The sequence below is a fragment of the Schistocerca nitens genome, chromosome 6, assembly GCF_023898315.1.
Source record: "Schistocerca nitens isolate TAMUIC-IGC-003100 chromosome 6, iqSchNite1.1, whole genome shotgun sequence".
In the NCBI taxonomy this organism is placed as follows: Eukaryota; Metazoa; Arthropoda; class Insecta; order Orthoptera; family Acrididae; genus Schistocerca; species Schistocerca nitens.
The window spans coordinates 113035838-113054892 of NC_064619.1; the positions used below are offsets into that span (position 1 = coordinate 113035838).

Here is a 19055-nt window from a genome sequence, read left to right on the forward strand (position 1 = left end):
GAAGAAAAACTTCAATTGATCGATGAAAGGAGGAAGTACAAAAATGTTCCGGGAGACTCAGGAATACAGAAATACAAGTCACAGAGGAATGAAATAAATAGGAAGTGCAGGGAAGCTAAGACGAAATGGCTGCATGAAAATGTGAAGAAATCGAAAAAGAAATGACTGTCAGTAGGACTGACTCAGCAGACAGGAAAGTCAAAACGACCATCGGTGACAGGTAAAGCAAGAGTGAAAACATGAAGAGTGCAACGGGAATTCCACTGTTAAATGCAGACGAGAGAGCAAATAGGTGGAAAGAATACATTGAAAGCCACTATGAGGGGGAAGATTTGTCTGATGTGATAGAAGAAGAAACAGGAGTCTATTTAGACAAGATAGGGGCTCCAGTACTAGGATCTGAAGTTAACGGAGCGTTGGAGGACTTAGGATCAAATAAAGCAGTATGGGCAGACAACATTCCATCAGAATTTCTAAAATCATGGGGGGAAGTGGCAACAAAACGACTATTCACGTTGGTGTGTAGAATGTATCAGTCGGGCGATATACTATATCACTTTCGGAGAAACATTAGCCACACAATTCCGAAGACGGCAAGAGCTGACAAGTGCGAGAATTATCGCACAATCAGCTTAACAGCTCATGCATAGAAGCTGCTTACAAGAATAATATACAGAAGAATGGAAAAGAAAATTGAGAATGCGCTAGGTGACCATCAGTTTGGCTTTAGGAAGAGTAAAGGGTCGAGAGAGGCAATTCTGACGTTACGGCTAATAATGGAAGCAAGACTAAAGAAAAATCAAGACACGTTCATAGGATTTGTCGACCTGGAAAAAGCGTTCGACAACGTAAAATGGTGCAAGATGTTCGAAATTCTGAGAAAAGTAGGGGTAAGCTATAGGGAGAAACGGGTCATGTACAACAACCAACAGTGAATAATAAGAGTGGACGACCTAGAACGAAGTGCTCGGATGAAAAAGGGTGTAAGACAGGCTGTAGCCTTTCCCTCCTACTGTTCAATTTGTACATCGAGGAAGCAATGATGGAAATAAAAGAAAGGTTCAGGAGTAGGATTAAAATTCAAAGTGAAAACATATCAATGATATGATTCGCTGATGAAAGTGAAGAAGAATTGCATGATCTGCTGAATGGAATGAACAGTCTAATGAGAACAGAGTGCGGACTGAGAGTAAATCCAAGAAGGACGAAATGAGGCGAGAAACTTAATATCAGGATCGATGGTCATGAAGTGTGTTAAATTAAGGAATACTGCTACCTAGGCAGTGAATGAATTAATGTTGTGTGACTAGGGCCTCCCGTCGGGTAGACTGTTCGCCGGGTGCAAGTCTTTCGATTTGGCGCCACTTCGGCGACTTGCGCTTCGAACCTAGGCAGTGAAATAACGAGTGACGGACGGAGCAAGGAGGACATCAAAAGCAGACTAGCAACCGCAAAAATGGCATTTCTGGCCAAGAGAAGTCAACTAATATCAAATATCAGCCTTAATTTGAGGAAGAAATTTCTCTGAATGTACGCCTGGAGTAAAGCATTGTATGATAGTGAAACATGGACTGTGGGAAAAGCGGAACAGAAGAGGATCGAATCATTTGAGATGTGGTGGTACAGACGAATGTTGGGTTGTACGTGGACTGATAAGGTAAGGAATGAGGAGGTTCTGTGCAGAATCGGAGAGGAGAGAAATATGTGGAAAACACTGACAAGGAGAAGGGACAGGATGCTAAGACATCTGTCAAGACATGAGGGGATGACTTCCATGGTGTTAGAGGGAGCTGTAGAAGGCAAAAACTGTAGAGGAAGACAGAGATCGGAACACATCCAGCAAATAATAGAGGACGTAGGTTGCAAGTGCTACTCTGAGATGAAGAGGTTAGCACAGGAGAGGATTTCATGGCGGGCCGCATCAAACCAGTGATAATAATGATGATAAAAAAAAAGAAAGGAAAAGAGAGGAATGGCTGACCCCAAGCAAAGCAGCAGATTCCCTTAGAAAGACCTGCGCGCGTCCACATAAGATGATGTTATGCATGTGGTGGAACGGCAGCGGTGTCTACGAATCGGTTCTCCGAGCTGTAATCGAAGCTGCTGACGTTTGTAAACAACTGAGAAGTCTTTTAGACGCAGTCCAAGAACAACTACCAGATAGACTGCGTGAAGTGATGGTACTCCAGGATAACGCACGCTCGCACTCTGTTACACTGACGAAAAAACGCTACACAAAGTTGGGCTGTGAACTCATTCTGCACGCATCTTATTCATCTGATCTTGCTTCCTCAGGTTTTCACCTTATCCGCTCCCTGTCGAACAAAGTTCGAGTAGCTTCACTTCCGGATTAGAATGAGCTCGGGACGTGGTCCGACGAGTTCTTCGCCTCAAACCCATGTGTTTTCTATAGTCGGGAATCGAAAAGGTACCCCAGCGTTGGTAGACTGTTGTAAACCGTGGAAGATACCATATTATTGATGACTAAACTTTTTGTTAGCCAACAGCTTTGCCCCAGTGCTAATACAGGTCCCCGTCAGAGCACCGAAGTTAAGCGCTATCGGGCTTGGCTGCCAGTTGGACGGGTGACAGTTCGGTGTGCTGAGTGCTTTTAGCAAGTGGGGTGCACTCAGTTCGTCTGAGGCCACTCCAGGAGCAACTCGATTCTGAAATAGGGGTCACTGCCAACGGCTGGAAGAACGGTATGCTGACCACGTGGCCCTCAATATCAGTGTACAGTGACGCTTGTGATGTGAGGAAGACACGGCAGTCGGTCGGTCCGTTAGGCGCTCAAGGCCTGTATGGACGAAGTTTAGGTCTTTTCATTAAGTCTCTGTTACGTGTATCTGTTGTGCTTATTAAACTACCGGAAAAACGCTATGAACTTTTTAAAAAAAAAACTTTATTACAAATTTATAATAATTATACAATCTTAACCCACTTCCTTAAATGATTAGTTGGTCCTAATTTTATCCAACATTAATTGCAGCTAGATACAAATTTAATTAATTAGTGAGCTACAGCTATAACAAGATATCAATGGGCAACTAATTTATTTATTATTATTAATGTTAACTTTATGTGACCTAGGCTTAACTAAACTCTACTGACTGCAGCGTCACAGTTGTGTCAGTAGTTTATAAACCTACTTTTTAGAGCCTTGCCCATCGAGTTAATCCCGATGGGCGTGCCCCTGACACTGGGCAGGCCAGGATGTTATTCGCTGCAGGTTCCTAAATAGCTAATTTCCTAATCTAAGTCATACTAACTAGTTCTAACCTAAGTCAAGTCCGGTGCTTTGCCATGTATCGGTGGTGTTGTACCCCACTCCCCCTAGTACTGTATGCGGCGGATTCCAGACTATGTGGAAAGTCGACCTGTCCACGCACAGGCGGTATGGGAATAGGGTGTGTCCCAAATTGTTAATTTAGTTTATGTCCCTCAGGTATTCTTTTAACACTTTTCGTGATACCTCGTTTGCCACTTGGTTAAGAGATTGAAAAGTGACTTTTGTCTAAGTAAGTGGTATGTGTCACGGTCAGGTAATTGGTCACGTAATGTGGATGCTACATCATTGAAAAGGGGGCACTCGTAGACCACATGATCGGGAGTACCCTCTGATTCACCACACTCAAAACCGGGTGTGGCCCTTTTCCCGAACCGACATAAATATGTCGGGTATGGCCCATGACCAGTGAGAAAATGGATCAGTCCTCTGGTAGGTTCAAAGTATCTCATGCCCAGTCGTTCCCTGACGTTAGGAAGAAGTTCAAATGTTCTGCGACCTGTTTCTTCTGCTTCCCATAATTCTTGCCACAATATCCCGCATCTTCGTCTTATCTCACCTTTATCCTCAACCCCAATGCCCAATATATCTTCTATCTTCGCAGTATTCCCTTTCTTGACCCAGAAACACGCAGCCTGTTCTCGAATTTTAATGTCCAGGGGGCAGAGCCCCATTATGACTAATAGGGCTCCTCCAGGGGATGTTCTGTAGGCCCCCACAGATCTATGAAGCTTTCTTTTAAAAAAATTCTTTATTTCAATAATAATTATACAACATAACCCGCTTCCTTATATGATTAGTGCGTCCTAATTTGTTCAAAACATCAATTGCAACTAATTATAGGTTTAATTAATTTGTGAACTACAGCTATAACTAATGACAATGGGTAGCTAAATTTCTACTATTACTATTAGTAGTATTTAATGCATATTATCGTAACTAAAACTCTACTGCCTGCAGCGTCACATTTGAGACATAAATATATAAACCTACTTTAGTGCCTTGCCCATCTAGCTAATCCCGATGGGCGTGCCCCTGACACTGGGCAGACCAAGATGCTATTCGCTGCAGGTTCTTATAACTAATTTCCTAATCTAAGTCCTACTAACTTGTTCTAACCGAAGCCAAGTCCCGTGCTATGTCTAGTATTGGTGATATTATTTCCCACTCCCCCTAGTCCTGTACGTGGCGGATTCCAGACTACGAGGAAAGTCGGCCTATCCACGCGCAGACTGTATAGTAGTAGGGCGCGCATTCAGCATTTAGTATGTCTCAGTTTTTACGTTAATTTATATCCCTCAGGAGTTCCTTTAACACTTTTCGAGATACCTCATCTGCTAGTTTATTGAGAGTTTGAAAAGTGTCTTTTTGTCTTTGTAATTGGTATGTGTCGTGGTGAGGTAATTGGTCACGTAATGTGGAAGCAACATCATTGAAAAGGGGGCACTTGTAGATCACATGATCGGGGGACCCTCTGCCTACAGTCACACGCGGGTGTGGCCCTTTTCCCGAACAGACATAAATATGTCGGGTATCGCCCGTGTCCAGTGAGAAAATGGATCAGTCCTCGATTGGGTTCAAAGTATCTCATTTTCAGCCGTTCCCTAACGCTCGGAAGAAATTCAAAAGTTTTACGCCCTGTTTCATCCACCTCCCATAGTTCTTGCCACAATTTCTCGCCCCTTTGCCGTATCTCACCCTTATCCTCAACCCCAGTGCCTAATGTCTCTTCTGTCTTCGTGATGTTCCCTTTCTTGAGCCAGAACCACGCAGCCTGCTCTCTAATTTTGATGTCCAGGAGGCAGAGCCCATTATGACTAATAGGGCTCACCCTGGAGATGTTCTATAGGCCCCCACAGATCTGAGTATCATATTTCTCTGAACCCTTCTCACTGTCATGGTGGGCACAACCCACGTGAACCTGTGTGCCCAGACTCCGAAGCCGTAATCCACTATCGATGTTAAGATACTATTGTGGTATAATTTTATGATATAAGGGGGAAGATGAAATCTTTTGTGTCCGATGGAGATGAGATTGTTTAATCTTTGAAGGGCTTTCTGCGTTACAGTGTCAATGGGTTTCCCGAAGTTCCACCTTTCGTCAATAATGATTCCACGGTACCGTGTCTCGCGTCGCCGAAGAACCGGTGAGCGCTCAATTCTCACAGTAGAGTTTCCGATTAATTGTCTTTTTAATAATAGGGAAGTAGACTTACCTGGTGATACTTTCATTTTAGTGTTTTGGCACCATAGTTGCAGTTTGTACAAGGCACTTTCTATTGTGGGCTCTATGTTCTCGCGGTTACGGCCGCCAAACAAAAGGAGGTGGTCATCTGCGTATGCTATCACCTCTAGCATTTCTTCACTTTGCTGTAAAGTATCTAGTAGCGGCTCCACGTGGATGTCCCACAACAGAGGTCGTAGGACGGAACCCTGGGGGCATCCCTTAGTTATTGATTTTCCGATTCCCCCGCTAGGAAATGATAGCCAGACCTCCCGCTCCTTGCAATAGCTCCTCAGACAGCCAGATCTATTAACTTAGGCAACACCAATATAAATAAAAAATAAGGTAATGTTGTTGTTGAGGTTTTCAGTCCTGAGAGTGGTTTGATGCAGCTCTCCATGCTACTCTATCCTGTGCAAGCTTCCTCATCTCCCAGTACCTACTGCAGCCTACATCCTTCTGAATCTGCTTAATGTATTCGTCTCTTGGTCTCCCTCTACTATTTTTACCCTCCACGCTGCCCTCCAATGCTAAATTTGTGATGCCTTGATGCCTCAGAACATGTCCTACCAACCGGTTTCTTCTTCTTGTCAAGTTGTGCCACAAACTCCTCTTCTCCCCAATTCTGTTCAATACCTCCTTATTAGTTATGTGATCTACCCATCTAATCTTCAGCATTCTTCTGTAGCACCACATTTCGAAAGCTTCTATTCTCTTCTTGTCCAAACTATTTATCGTCCATGTTTCACTTCCGTACATGGCTACACTCCATACAAATACTTTCAGAAACGTCTTCCTGACTCTTAAATCTATTCTCGATGTTAACAAATGTCTCTTCTTCAGAAACGCTTTCCTTGCCATTGCCAGTCTACATTTTATATCCTCTCTACTTCGACCATCATCAGTTATTTTGCTCCCCAAAAAGCAAAACTCCTTTACTACTTACTTTAAGTGTCTCATTTCCTAATCTAATTCCCTCAGCATCACCCGACTTCATTCGACTACGTTCCATTATCGTCGTTTTGCTTTTGTTGATGTTCATCTTATATCCTCCTTTCAAGACACTGTCCATTCCGTTCAACTGTTCTTCGAAGTCCTTTGCTGTCTCTGAGAGAATTACAATGTCATCGGCGAACCTCAAAGTTTTTATTTCTTCTCCATGGATTTTAATACCTACTTTGAACTTTTCTTTTGTTTCCTTTACTGCTTGCTCAATATACAGATTGAGTAGCATCGGGGAGAGGCTACAACCCCGTCTCACTCCCTTCCCAACCACTGCTTCCCTTTCGTGTCCCTCGACTCTTATAACTGCCATCTGCCTTCTGGAGAAATTGTAAATAGCTTTTCGCTCCCTGTATTTTACCCCTGCCACCTTTAGAATTTGAAACAGAGTATTCGAGTCAACTTTGTCAAAAGCTTTCTATAAGTCCACAAATGCTAGCAACGTAGGTTAAAACAAATTAAATAAAGTAACAGCGTGTGCGGTGACTGCGCAGGGTGCCTGGCGGAGCTCCTGCTGGGCGCGGGCCTGCTGGCGATGTACGTCCTGGAGGAGGTGTGGCACGGCCGCTCCCAGCCGCCTCCGGCCGAGCCGCCGCCGCCGCTGCAGCTGCCGGCGCTGACCGCCGCGCAGCAGAAGGCGGCCGCCCCCGCGCTCGCTGCCGCCCCCGCGTGCCCCTGGCCGCCGGCCAGCCGCATCGCCCCCGCAGACTCCACGCAGCACCTGCTGGCCGCGAACGGCGCCGACGGCGGCGGCGGCGGCGACGCGGGCTGCACGTGGGCTCTGATCCTGGCGCTGGGCGTGCACTCGCTGCTGGAGGGCGTGGCGCTGGGCCTGCAGGCGACGGCGCGCGACGCCTGGCTGCTGCTGGCCGCGCTGTCCGCGCACGCCGTGCCGCTGCTGCTCTGCGTCGGCGCCAAGGTCAGCCGCGCTCTGCCCTGCCGTGCCCTGCCCGCCAGTCCCACACGAGCGACTTTCTGGTCGATACTGACCACTTGAAGTGCATGTGTCTGTCGTGCCTTTCTGTAAATCAGCAACCAGTCAAAAATGGAATGCCTCTCTGATGTCAAGGATCTATAGAGTGTGCCGGGTGTGGAGTTCTAAATATCCGAGTACGCTGCACACTGCGCACGCACAGAAACAGGGCCGTACGGTGGCTCAAAAATGGTTCAAATGGCTCTGAGCACTATGGGACTTAACATCTGTGGTCATGAGTCCCGTAGAACTTAGAACTACTTAAACCTAACTAACCTAACCACATCACACACATCCATGCCAGAGGCAGCATTCGAACCTACATCTACATCTACATTTACACTCCGCAAGCCACCCAACGGTGTTTGGCGAAGGGCACTTTACGTGTCACCGTCATTACATCGCTTTCCGTTCCTCTAGAGACTTACGGTACACGGCTGTTAGAAGGGGGGCAAGTTCTTTCAAATACTCTTGCGAATACATAGAAAGATAGATCCCTTATCATTCAGCTACAAAATAGCAGGTCAGCAACTGGAAGCAGTTAATTCTATAAATTATCTGGGAGTACGCATTAGGAGTGATTTAAAATGGAATGATCATATAAAGTTGATCGTCGGTAAATCAGATGCCAGACTGAGATTCATTGGAAGAATCTTAAGGAAATGCAGTCCGAAAACAAAGGAAGTAGGTTACAGTACCCTTGTTCGCCCACTGCTTGAATACTGCTCAGCAGTGTGGGATCAGTACCAGATAGGGTTGATACAAGAGATAGAGAAGATCCAACGGAGAGCAGCGCGCTTCGTTAGAGGATCATTTAGTAATCGCGAAAGTGTTACGGAGATGATAGATAAACTCCACTGGAAGACTCTGAAGGCGAGACGCTCAGTAGCTCGGTACGGGCTTTTGTTGAAGTTTCGAGGACATACCTTCACCGAGGAGTGGAACAGTATATTGCTCCCTCCTACGTATATCTCGCGAAGAGACCATGAGGATAAAATCAGAGAGATTAGAGCCCACACAGTGGCATACCGACAATCCTTCTTTCCACGAACAATACGAGACTGGAATAGAAGGGAGAACCGATAGACGTACTCAAGGTACCCTCCGCCACACACTGTCAGGTGGCTTGCGGAGTATGGATGTAGATGTAGAAGCAGATGTACTCTGTGTACAATCGAATTGGTATCCCGTCAGCTCCAGTGGACTTTCCTCTGTTGAGTGATTTCAGTTGCTTTTCTATTCCTCGGACACTTATTTCGATGTCAGCTTTATTTTCGTTTGTGCGAGGATTTAGAGAAGGAACTGCAGTGCGGTCTTTCTCTGTGAAACAGCTTTGGAAAAAGCTGTTTAGTATATCAGCTTTACGCGTGTCATCCTCTGTTTCAATGCCATCATAATCCAAAGTGTCTGGATGTGCTGTTTCGTGCTACTTACTGATTGCACGTAAGACCAGAACTTCCTAGGATTTTCTGTCAAGTCGGTACATAGAATTTTACTTTCAAATTCACTGAACGCTTCATGCATATCCCTCCTTACGCTGACTTTGACATCGTTTGGCTTCTGTTTGTCTGAGAGGTTTTGGCTGCGTTTAAACTTGCAGTGAAGCTCTGTTTGCTTTCGCAGTAGTTTCCTTTGTTGTTGAACCACGGTGGGTTTTTCCCATCCCTCACAGTTTTACTCGGCATGTACCTGTCTAAAACGCACTTTACGATTGCCTTGAACTTTTTCCGTAAACACTCAACATTGTCAGTGTCGGAACAGAAATTTTCGTTTTGATCTGTTACGTAGTCTGAAATCTGCCTCCCATTACTGTTGCTAAACAGATAAACCTTCTTCCCTTTTTTTATATTCCTATTTACTTCCATATTCAGGGATGCTACAACGGCCTTACGATCACTGATTCCCTGTTCTACGCTTACAGAGTCGAAAAGTTCGGGTCTGTTTGTTATGAATAGGTCCAAGATGTTATCTCCACGAGTCGGTTCTCTGTTTAATTGCTCGAGGTAATTTTCGGATAGTGCACTCCGTATAATGTCACTCGATGCTCTGTCCCTACCACCCGTCCTAAACATCTGAGTGTCCCAGTCTATATCTGGTAAATTGAAATCTCCACGTAAGACCATAACGTGCTGAGGAAAATTATGTGAAATGTATTCCAGATTTTCTCTCAGTTGTTCTGCCACTAATACTGCTGAGTCGGGAGGTCGATATAAGGAGCCAATTATTAACCTAGCTCGGTTGTTGACTATAACCTCCACCCATAATAATTCACAGGAACTACCCACTTCTATTTCACTACAGGATAAACTACTACTAACAACGACAAACACGCCACCACCGGTTGCATGCAATCTATCCTTTCTAAACACCATCTGTGCCTTTGTAAAAATTTCGGCAGAATTTATCTCTGGCTTCAGCAGCTTCGGTGCTTTCTATCAGCGCTTCAAGTTCCGGTACTTTACCAACGCAGCTTTGACAGTTTACAATTACAATACCGATTGCTACTTGGTCCACGCATGTCCTGACTTTCCCCCGGACCCTTTGAGTTTGTTGCCCTTTCTGTACTGGCCCGAGGCCATCTGACCTAAAAAACCGCCGATTCCGCGCCACACAACCCCGGCTACCCGTGTAGCCGCCTTCTGTCTGTAGTGGACTCCTGACCTATCCAGCGGAACCCGAAACCCAACCACCCTATGGGGCAAGTAGAGGAATCTGCAGCCCACACGGTCGCAGAACCGTCTCTGCCTCTGATTCAGACCCTCCACTCGGCTCTGTACCAAAGGTCCGCAGTCAGTCCTGTCGACGATGCTGCAGATGGTGAGCTTTGCTTTCATCCCGCTAGGGAGACTGGCAGTCTTCACCAAATCAGATAGCCGCCAGAAGCCAGAGAAGATTTCCTCCGATCCATAGCGACACACATCATTGGTGACGACATGAGCGACCACCTGCAGATGGGTGCACCTGCGACCGTAGCGGTTGCGCGGTTCCAGCGCCTAGAACCGCTCGGCCACATACCTAGGCCGGCCGTACGATGGCCTCCGTTAAATAGGGAATTAACCTATTCGGATAAAGCTCAGTCCTCTTATATAAATCGAATCTGCCCTCAATCTTCATTGTGTTGTTTGTTTTGTTTTCATGTCTCATTGAAAAGTTACACAAGCTCCATGTATTTTTCCTACTATTCTCCTACGAGGGAGACGAGATATCTGAAAGCAAAAAATCGTCTACGTTTTACAGAGGAGAAGCCTACGCTATGTGTAAATAAGAATGTAAACAGGTAAACTTGTTTCAATCAAAATGGTTTGGTGGACAGGGTGGGCAGCAGTCTGCGATTACTGATGATACTGTGATGTACTGTAAGGTGTCGCAGTTGAGTGGCTATAGGAAGACAAAAGACGACTAACACAAAATTTCTAGTTCGCGTCATCATTGACAGCTAGCTCTAAATGTGGAAAAATGTAAGTTAATGCGGATGGGTACGAGGGAGAAACCTGTAATGTTCCGCCACAGCATTAGTACTGTCCTGAAACTTCCTGGCAGATTAAAACTGTGTGCCCGACCGAGACTCGAACTCGGGACCTTTGCCTTTCGCGGGCAAGTGCTCTACCATCTGAGCTACGGAAGCACGACTCACGCACGGTACTCACAGCTTTACTTCTGCCAGTATCTCGCCTCCTACCTTCCAAACTTTACAGAAGTTCTCCTGCGAACCTTGCAGAACTAGCACTCCTGAAAGAAAGGATATAGCGGAGACATGGCTTAGCCACAGCCTGGGGGATGTTTCCAGAATGAGATTGTCACTCTGCAGCGGAGTGTGCGCTGATATGAAACTTCCTGGCAGATTAAAGGTTCGCAGGAGAACTTCTGTAAAGTTTGGAAGGTAGGAGGCGAGATACTGGCAGAAGTAAAGCTGTGAGTACCGGGCGTGAGTCGTGCTTCGGTAGCTCAGATGGTAGAGCACTTGCCCGCGAAAGGCAAAGGTCCCGAGTTCGAGTCTCGGTCGGGCACACAGTTTTAATCTGCCAGGAAGTTTCATATCAGCGCACACTCCGCTGCAGAGTGAAAATCTCATTCTGGAATACTGTCCTGCTTGACGCAGTAAAGCATTCCGTCTTCAGGCCACAAGTCACCCATCGTGACCATCTGACCGCCGTGTCACCCTCACTGATAATGCGGATAAGAGGGGCGTGTGGTCCACACGCCGCTCTCCCGGTCGTTATGATGGTTTTCTTTGACCGGAGCCGCTACTGTTTGCTCGAGTAGCTCCTCAGTTGGCATCACGAGGCTGAGTGCACCCCGAAAAATGGCAACAGCTCAAGGCGGACCGGATGGTCACCCATCCGAGTGCCAGCCACGCCCGACAGCGCTTAACTTCGGTGATCTGGCGGGAACCGGTGTATCCACTGCGGCAACGCCGTTGCTACAGCTTGACACAGTGAAGTCGTTTAAATATGTGGGCGTAACGTTGCAAAGCGATATGAAGTGGAACGAACATGTGAGAACTGTGGTAGGGAAGATGAATCGTCAACTTCGGTTAATTGGGATAATTGTAGGAAAATGTGGCTCAAGTGTAAAGGAGAACGCATATTGGACACTGGTGTGACCTATTCTTAAGTACTGCCGGAGTGTTTGGTATCACTACCAGGTTGGATTGAAGAAGACATCAAAGCAATTGAGAGGCGGGCTGCTACTTTTGTTACCGGTAGATTCAAACAGCACTTGTAAATGTTATTGAGATGCTTCGGGAACTCAAATGGGAACTCCTGGAGCTAAGGTGACTTTCTTTTCGAGGAACGCTATTGAGAAAATTTTGAGAACCGGCATATTAAGCTGTCTGCCGAACGATCCTGCTGCCACCGACATACATTGCGCGTTAGGACCACCAAGGTAAGAGAAATTTGGACTTTTACGTAGTCTAATAGACAGTCGTTTTTCCCTCGCTGTATTTGCGAGTGGAAGAAGAGAGGGAATGACTAGTAGCACTACATGGTACCCTTACCGACGCACAGCACGGTGGCTTGCGGACGGACTATCTAGATAATTACTTCAATACTGAAAAAGTCACAATTATTTGACGACAAAAATTATTTTCGGTGTTATTTGGCACTTAACAAGTAAACAAGTTACACACTATAAAGCAAAATGTCTCTATTAACGGCGTTAGAGGTATTGATGTGTTTGCAAGTGCCTATTTTCGCGAACAAATAAATACGAGGCCTGTTCAGAAAGTAAGCTCCGATTGATTGCCAAATTGAAACCACAGTGAACATCAGAAATGTTTTACTTGTAACAATTAGCTACACCTTTCAGCTACTTCTCTACGTAGTCGCCGTTCTGACTTAGACTTTTGTCATTTAGACTTTGTACCAACTTTTCAATAGCCTCATCATAGAAGGCAGCCGCCAGTGCTTTCCGCCAATTCTCCACGCTGGCCTACACCTCGTTGTCTGTGTCAAAATGTTGTCTTCAAAGACAGCGGTTCATGTGACCAGAGATGAAACTCAGGGGGAGACAATTGCGGACTGTATTGTGGGTAATCTCACATTTCCATTTGAAAACGATGCAGGAGCATCTTCATTGCCCCTGCAGAATGCGGCTGAGAATTGTCTTGAAGAAGAAACAGCACGACAGTTATGTAATGTTAGCTGCATAGCTTCAGGCGAAATTTCTCACCAGGCCCTCGTACTTGGCGGCAGACACTATTTTCTAGACATCTTTACGCACTCACTGCGAGCTCAGAAATGAGAAGAGCGACGTGATGCTAACTGGGGTTATACTAGAGACACTACCCAACACATCTGTGCAAAGCTTTATCGGATTTTCATAGTCGTTTCCATTTCGCGACCGATCGGAGCTTACTTTCTGAACGCCCCTCGTATATATGTGTTCTGAACTGTTTAGATGACTTCGTATTCTTGTAGTTTTTGGAGTGGTGGTCGTGGTAAGTTCCTATGGGACCAAACTGCTGAGGTCATCGGTCCCTAGGCTTACACACTACTTAATCTAACTTCAACTGTCTTACGCTAAGGACAACACACACCCATGCCCGAGGGAGGACTCGAACCTCCGACGTGGGCAGCAGCGTGAACTATATCAAGGCGCCTCGGACAGCGCGGCTACCCCGCGCGGTAATTTTTGGAATTCAAAATGGTTCAAATGGCTCTGAGCACTATGGGACTTAACATCTGTGGTCATCAGTCCCCTAGAACTTAGAACTACTTAAACCTAACTAACCTAAGGACATCACACACATCCATGCCCGAGGCAGGATTCGAACCTCCGACCGTAGCAGCCACGTGGTTCCGGACTGAGCGCCTGGAACCGCTAGACCACCGCGGCCGGCTAATTTTTGGAGTGTAACGCATTTACCACAAAACGTTTGAAAAGAATGTCCACTATTAATTCTGCTTTGTCGTTAATAAGTTCCCATATTATACTGATCTTTACATTTTGCACTAGGAGTACATTTCGATTTTTTAGTAAAAATGACAGTCCCCCATAGCGTTACTTTTACCATTCAGATGTCAAACTCCAGCGCAGACAGCTCTCACAACACACGCAATTTTGCACTGACGAAGCCGGCCGAAGTGGCCGTGCGGTTAAAGGCGCTGCAGTCTGGAACCGCAAGACCGCTACGGTCGCAGGTTCGAATCCTGCCTCGGGCATGGATGTTTGTGATGTCCTTAGGTTTAACTAGTTCTAAGTTCTAGGGGACTAATAACCTCAGCAGTTGAGTCCCATAGTGCTCAGAGCCATTTGAACCATTTTTTTGCACTGACGAGTAAACGAAAATAATTGAGACGAGTACTCAATTAAGACTTAAGCTCCAAAGCTGCCAAGTCGACGGCGAGCCGGTCGAGTGTTACCATTTTCGCACTGTTAGCACGGCGTATTGCTAAGCCAGGAGGCCCGGGCTCGATTCCCGCCAGCACGGAGATTTTTCTCTCCTCAGGAACTAGGTGTTGTGTTGTCTTTACTTTCGTATCATTATGATTGATATTTCACAGTTAGGCTGTCTGAATAGACGCGGCTCGGAAGCTAATAAATTAAGAAAAAAGAACTGTCAGAGACGTAGCTATAAGGTTTGTTGCAAATCGCAGCTGAACCCATTACGTTTTTTATTCATGCACTTACACATATAGAAAAATAGGATGATCAATTCATAAAAGAACTTCTGGGGAATGGAATTATAGTAAGAGAAGTTAAAGTGGCTTCACCGCAGGCCAACCCTGCGTGGATAATATATCCATCTGGAGGGTATTTCGCAATTCATGTGACACACTTGTAGACATTGTAGAGGTGACTTAGTAGATCAAGTTTTAAGCAAGAACCAATGTCCAGGAACGTCATCCAACGACGCTACAGAGCGCCAAAGTTATAGGCGCCGGCGCCTGTAAATACATATGTACATTCCGTGATGATATTAGACTTTCAATGCTGGTGGAGAAGGATAAGTATATCAATTTCAGGTAAGGGTCACTGTTGCGGGAACGAACTAGTAGATAGCTGTAAGCGAAAACCGTTCTGATACCTGTGACAGTCTTATACAAGTACCATCACTGTTGCTGCTAAGATTGCAGGGTAGGAAACTTTAAGAGGTGGTAGTGTGGAACAGAGCAAGAAAAATGTCTAGTACTTATCGGATCCACAGTACCTGACGAGGTATGAGCACGTGTTCATCTCCGCTACTGTGAAACACTTCTCATCTATGGAACAAATGCTCATAGACCTTAAGGTAAGCATTTTAGAGCATTTCTTCTTGGTCTGATCCATACTACCACCTTTGAAAGTTATATAGCCTACATACTTAGCAACAGCAGTACCAGTACGGTATTCCATTGTCAGAGGTATCTGAACGGTTTCCGCTCATAACTTTCTATTAGTTCGTATCCGGAACAGGGACCCTTACCTCAAATTCATATATTTATCCTTCTCCACCGTCACTGAAAGTCTGTGTTATCGTCACGAAATCACCCTGTATATGCACATACATTTCCAGGCGCCAGCGCCTATAACTCTGACGTTGTGTGGCGTCACTGCATGACGTTTTCGGACATGGATTCCCATGCAAAACTTCGTCTATTAAGTCCCCTCTAGAACCTCCACAAGTGTGTAACATGAACTGTGAAACTCTGTTTTTATACACTGCCGGAAAAAATTAGCACATCTGGGAAAACGACGCAGATTTTGTTCCGATGACGGCTTGTATCACCTGGGGGATAGTAAATGTAGTGATAATGTCTTTAACGGGGTCCACCAACAGATAGCGTGGTGGGACAGCTACCAGAGAGCCATCTTTGCCTACCCTTTAATAGGGAATGCTCACGACCAGAAGGCTCATTGTGGTGCAAACGTGTGTAGCAAGCAGGCAACCGTTCCACAGAGAAGCACCCGTGCTTCCTACAGCCAACTGGGCGAGCTCGAAAGGGGTCACAGGCTGGCCTTCCGGGCGGCGGGGTGGTCGTTCCGGAGAATGCAATGATTCTGGCACCAGTGGTCACGTGAACGTTCTCAACCCATAGACGAGGTTCTGGACGTCCGCGCAGTGCAGACTCCCGCGAGGATCGTCGTATCATAAAGGCAGCAGTGTCAGGTCGTACAGCTACCACAGCACAGGTAAGAAGGCTTGCGAGTCCGGACGCGTCAACACGAACTGTTGCGAACCGATTATTAGCAGTGGGATATGGCCACGCACAACTCCAGCCCGTCTTCCACACACGCCACGGCATCGACATACACCGCTCGACTTGTGCCGTCAGAGGATCACTTGTGAGATGGAATGGGGCGTCGTCGTCCTCAGCGACGGAATCAGATTCTCCCTGCGCGCAAGTGACTGTCGTTTGCGTTTACGACTTAGACCTGGTGAGCGCATTCGACCAAGACACACTGCCCCATCCAAGGCCTTATGGCCTGGGGTGCAGTAAGCTACAACTCTCGTTTACCTTTGGTGTTTCTGTAACTGACGCTAACCAGCGCTCAGTGCGTCAGAAAGCTGTTACACCCGTTCTTTTGCCGTTCTCGCTACTGGAAGATGTCTTGTTGTTCCAGCAGGATAATGCTTCCAGATTGACATTTTCACTCTGCAGCCGAGTGTTCGCTGATATGAAACTTCCTCGCAGGTTAAAACTATGTGCCGCACCGAGACTCGAACTCGGGACCTTCGCCTTTCGCGGGCAACTGCTCTACCACCTGAGCTACCCAAGCACGACTCACGCCCCGTTCTCACAGCTTTACTTCCGGCAGTACCACGTCTCCTACTTTCCAAACTTCACAGAAGGACGGGACGTGAGTCGTGCTTGGGTAGCTCAGGTGGCAGAGCACTTGCCCGCGAAAGGCGAAGGTCCAGAGTTCGAGTCTCGGTCCGGCACACAGTTTTAATCTGCCAGGAAGTTTCATATCGGCGAATACTCCGCTGCAGAGTGAACATCTCATTCTGGAAACATCCCTCAAGCTGTGGCTAAGCCATGTCTCCGCAATATCCTTTCTTCCAGGAGTGCTAGTTCTGCAAGGTTCGCAGGACAGCTTCTGTGTAGTTTGGAAAGTAGGAGACGAGGTACTGGCGGAAGTAAAGCTGTGAGGACGGGGCGTGAGTCGTGCTTGCGTAGCTCAGATGGTAGAGCACTTGGTCGCGATAGGCAAAGGTCTCCAGTTCGAGTCTCGGTCCGGCACACAGTTTTAATCTGCCAGGAAGTTTCAGGATAATGCTTGCCTACACACTGCCCATGAAACTCAACGGGCTCTACAAGACGTGCTGCAAGTTCCCTGGCCGGCATCATCTCCGGATCTGGCTGCAAACGAGAACGTGTGGATTATGATGGGACGAGAAGTGACTCGTGCAACTCGTCATTTAACATCTCTTACAGAGCTACGAGAACAGATCGAGAAGGCGTGGCTTAACTTATCCTTTGACAGTATTCGCTATCTGTACGATCGACTGGATGCAAGAGTCAGTGCCTGGATTGCCGCCCGTGTAGGCTACGCCACGTAGTAATATGGGTGTTTCAATATGAGTCGGTGCTTGGTACATCTACATCTATATATATATACTCCGCTAGCCACCAAGCAGTGTGTGGCGGAGGGCACAATTCGCGCCAAAGTCATATTTCCCCCCCGTCTGCTCCAGTCGCGGATCGCGCGAGGGAAAAACGACTGTCTGAACGCCTCAGTACGAGCTCTTATTTCCCTTATCTTTGAATGGTGATCATTAAGCGATTTGAAAGTTGGTGGTAGTAATATATGCTCTACATCCTCGGCGAAGATTGGATTTCGGAATTTAGTGAGCAGCCCCTTCTGTTTAGCACGTCGTCTATCTGCAAGTGTGTTCCACTTCAAACTTTCTATGAGATTTGTAACGCTCTCGCGATGGTTAAATGTACCGGTCACGAATCTTGCCTCTGAACCACTTGTGCTATTGATCTGTAAATGTAATCACTTCATGTACTCCATGCGCACAGCTGCAGTTATAAATTTTGAATGAACTGGAAACTTCTAAAAGGATGTTTTAATTTCTTTTTCCGGCTGTGTATAAGAAGAGTGTCCGTTTATTTGTAATTCATACAAATCTACACTTTTATTTCGAGCCTGATGAAATTTTGCACACTTTAGCTTCAAGACAAGAGGACGACCAGTGTCGAAATAAGATTTCGTAATCTGATTTGAAACATATATTTATGTAACATATGAAGGGGACAGGTTGTTATCAAAAATGTCTAAAAGTTCTTGGCCGATTTACTTCAAATTCCTACACGATCCTGTAACGGACATTTGAACGGACGTAGGATACATACCCGGTGGTTATTATTAAACTTCCCCTATATAACACGTTGTAACACGGAAACTAATTACCGTACGAGTACCAAACTTCGTAGCATTAATGTCCAGAGTACGGGATGCATGAGTTCCATGTGTCGCAGCACAACCGTCCAGTTTCAACTATAGCCACCAGGTGCCGTGATCAGTCGTCGTGATTCATAGTCTCTCACACCGGACCAGTCGCAGTGCACTTGGTGACGTGTCAACATGAGCTTGGACAGAAGGAGCAGGGCATTATTGATGAAGCTCTGTTATCTAAACAGTAATGCTGCAGCTGCATTTCGAGAATACAACCGGGTGAAAGGATTACGGAAGAGTCCTCTTTCTCCGCCTGCTGTGTGTAGCATGATGAAGAAGTTCGAATCAACTGGAGAACTAGGCGTCGCTCCCGGAAGAGGTCAATGATCGTTTGCACTACAGGTGGTTGATGAAATCGCTGTTGCTACGACAAACAACGCTGCGCGCAATTTCCAAACGTCAGACTGTGCGCATACTTTTTTCATGACAGTTGCACATCCCGTCGCCCACTGTACAGATAGTGCTTCGAACGATTCTCAAATAGTATCGGTACAAGATCCATATCGTACAGTAGCTTGCACTGCAGGACGAACAATGATGTGTTGACTTCACTCGGCACTTTCTCGCAAGGATTGAAGTTGTCCAGGGCTGGCCCTGGACCATCCTATGAACAAACGAAGCTCATTTTTCTTCGACGGGTGAGGTGAACACAAAGAACTGTCGAGTCCCGTCACTGTGTA

At 46.4% G+C, this 19055-nt stretch overlaps 1 protein-coding gene across 1 annotated transcript in view; it reads left to right on the forward strand.

Moving 5' to 3' along the window:
• LOC126263250 (zinc transporter ZIP1-like) overlaps window positions 1-13430 on the forward strand; it is a 98455-nt gene extending 85025 nt beyond the window's left edge. The window contains exons 2-3 of the mRNA XM_049960334.1: window positions 7007-7431; window positions 13407-13430. Of these exons, the coding sequence (XP_049816291.1) occupies window positions 7007-7431; window positions 13407-13430 (449 nt within the window). The remainder of the gene's footprint in view (window positions 1-7006; window positions 7432-13406) is intronic.
• Window positions 13431-19055: the final 5625 nt, after the last annotated feature.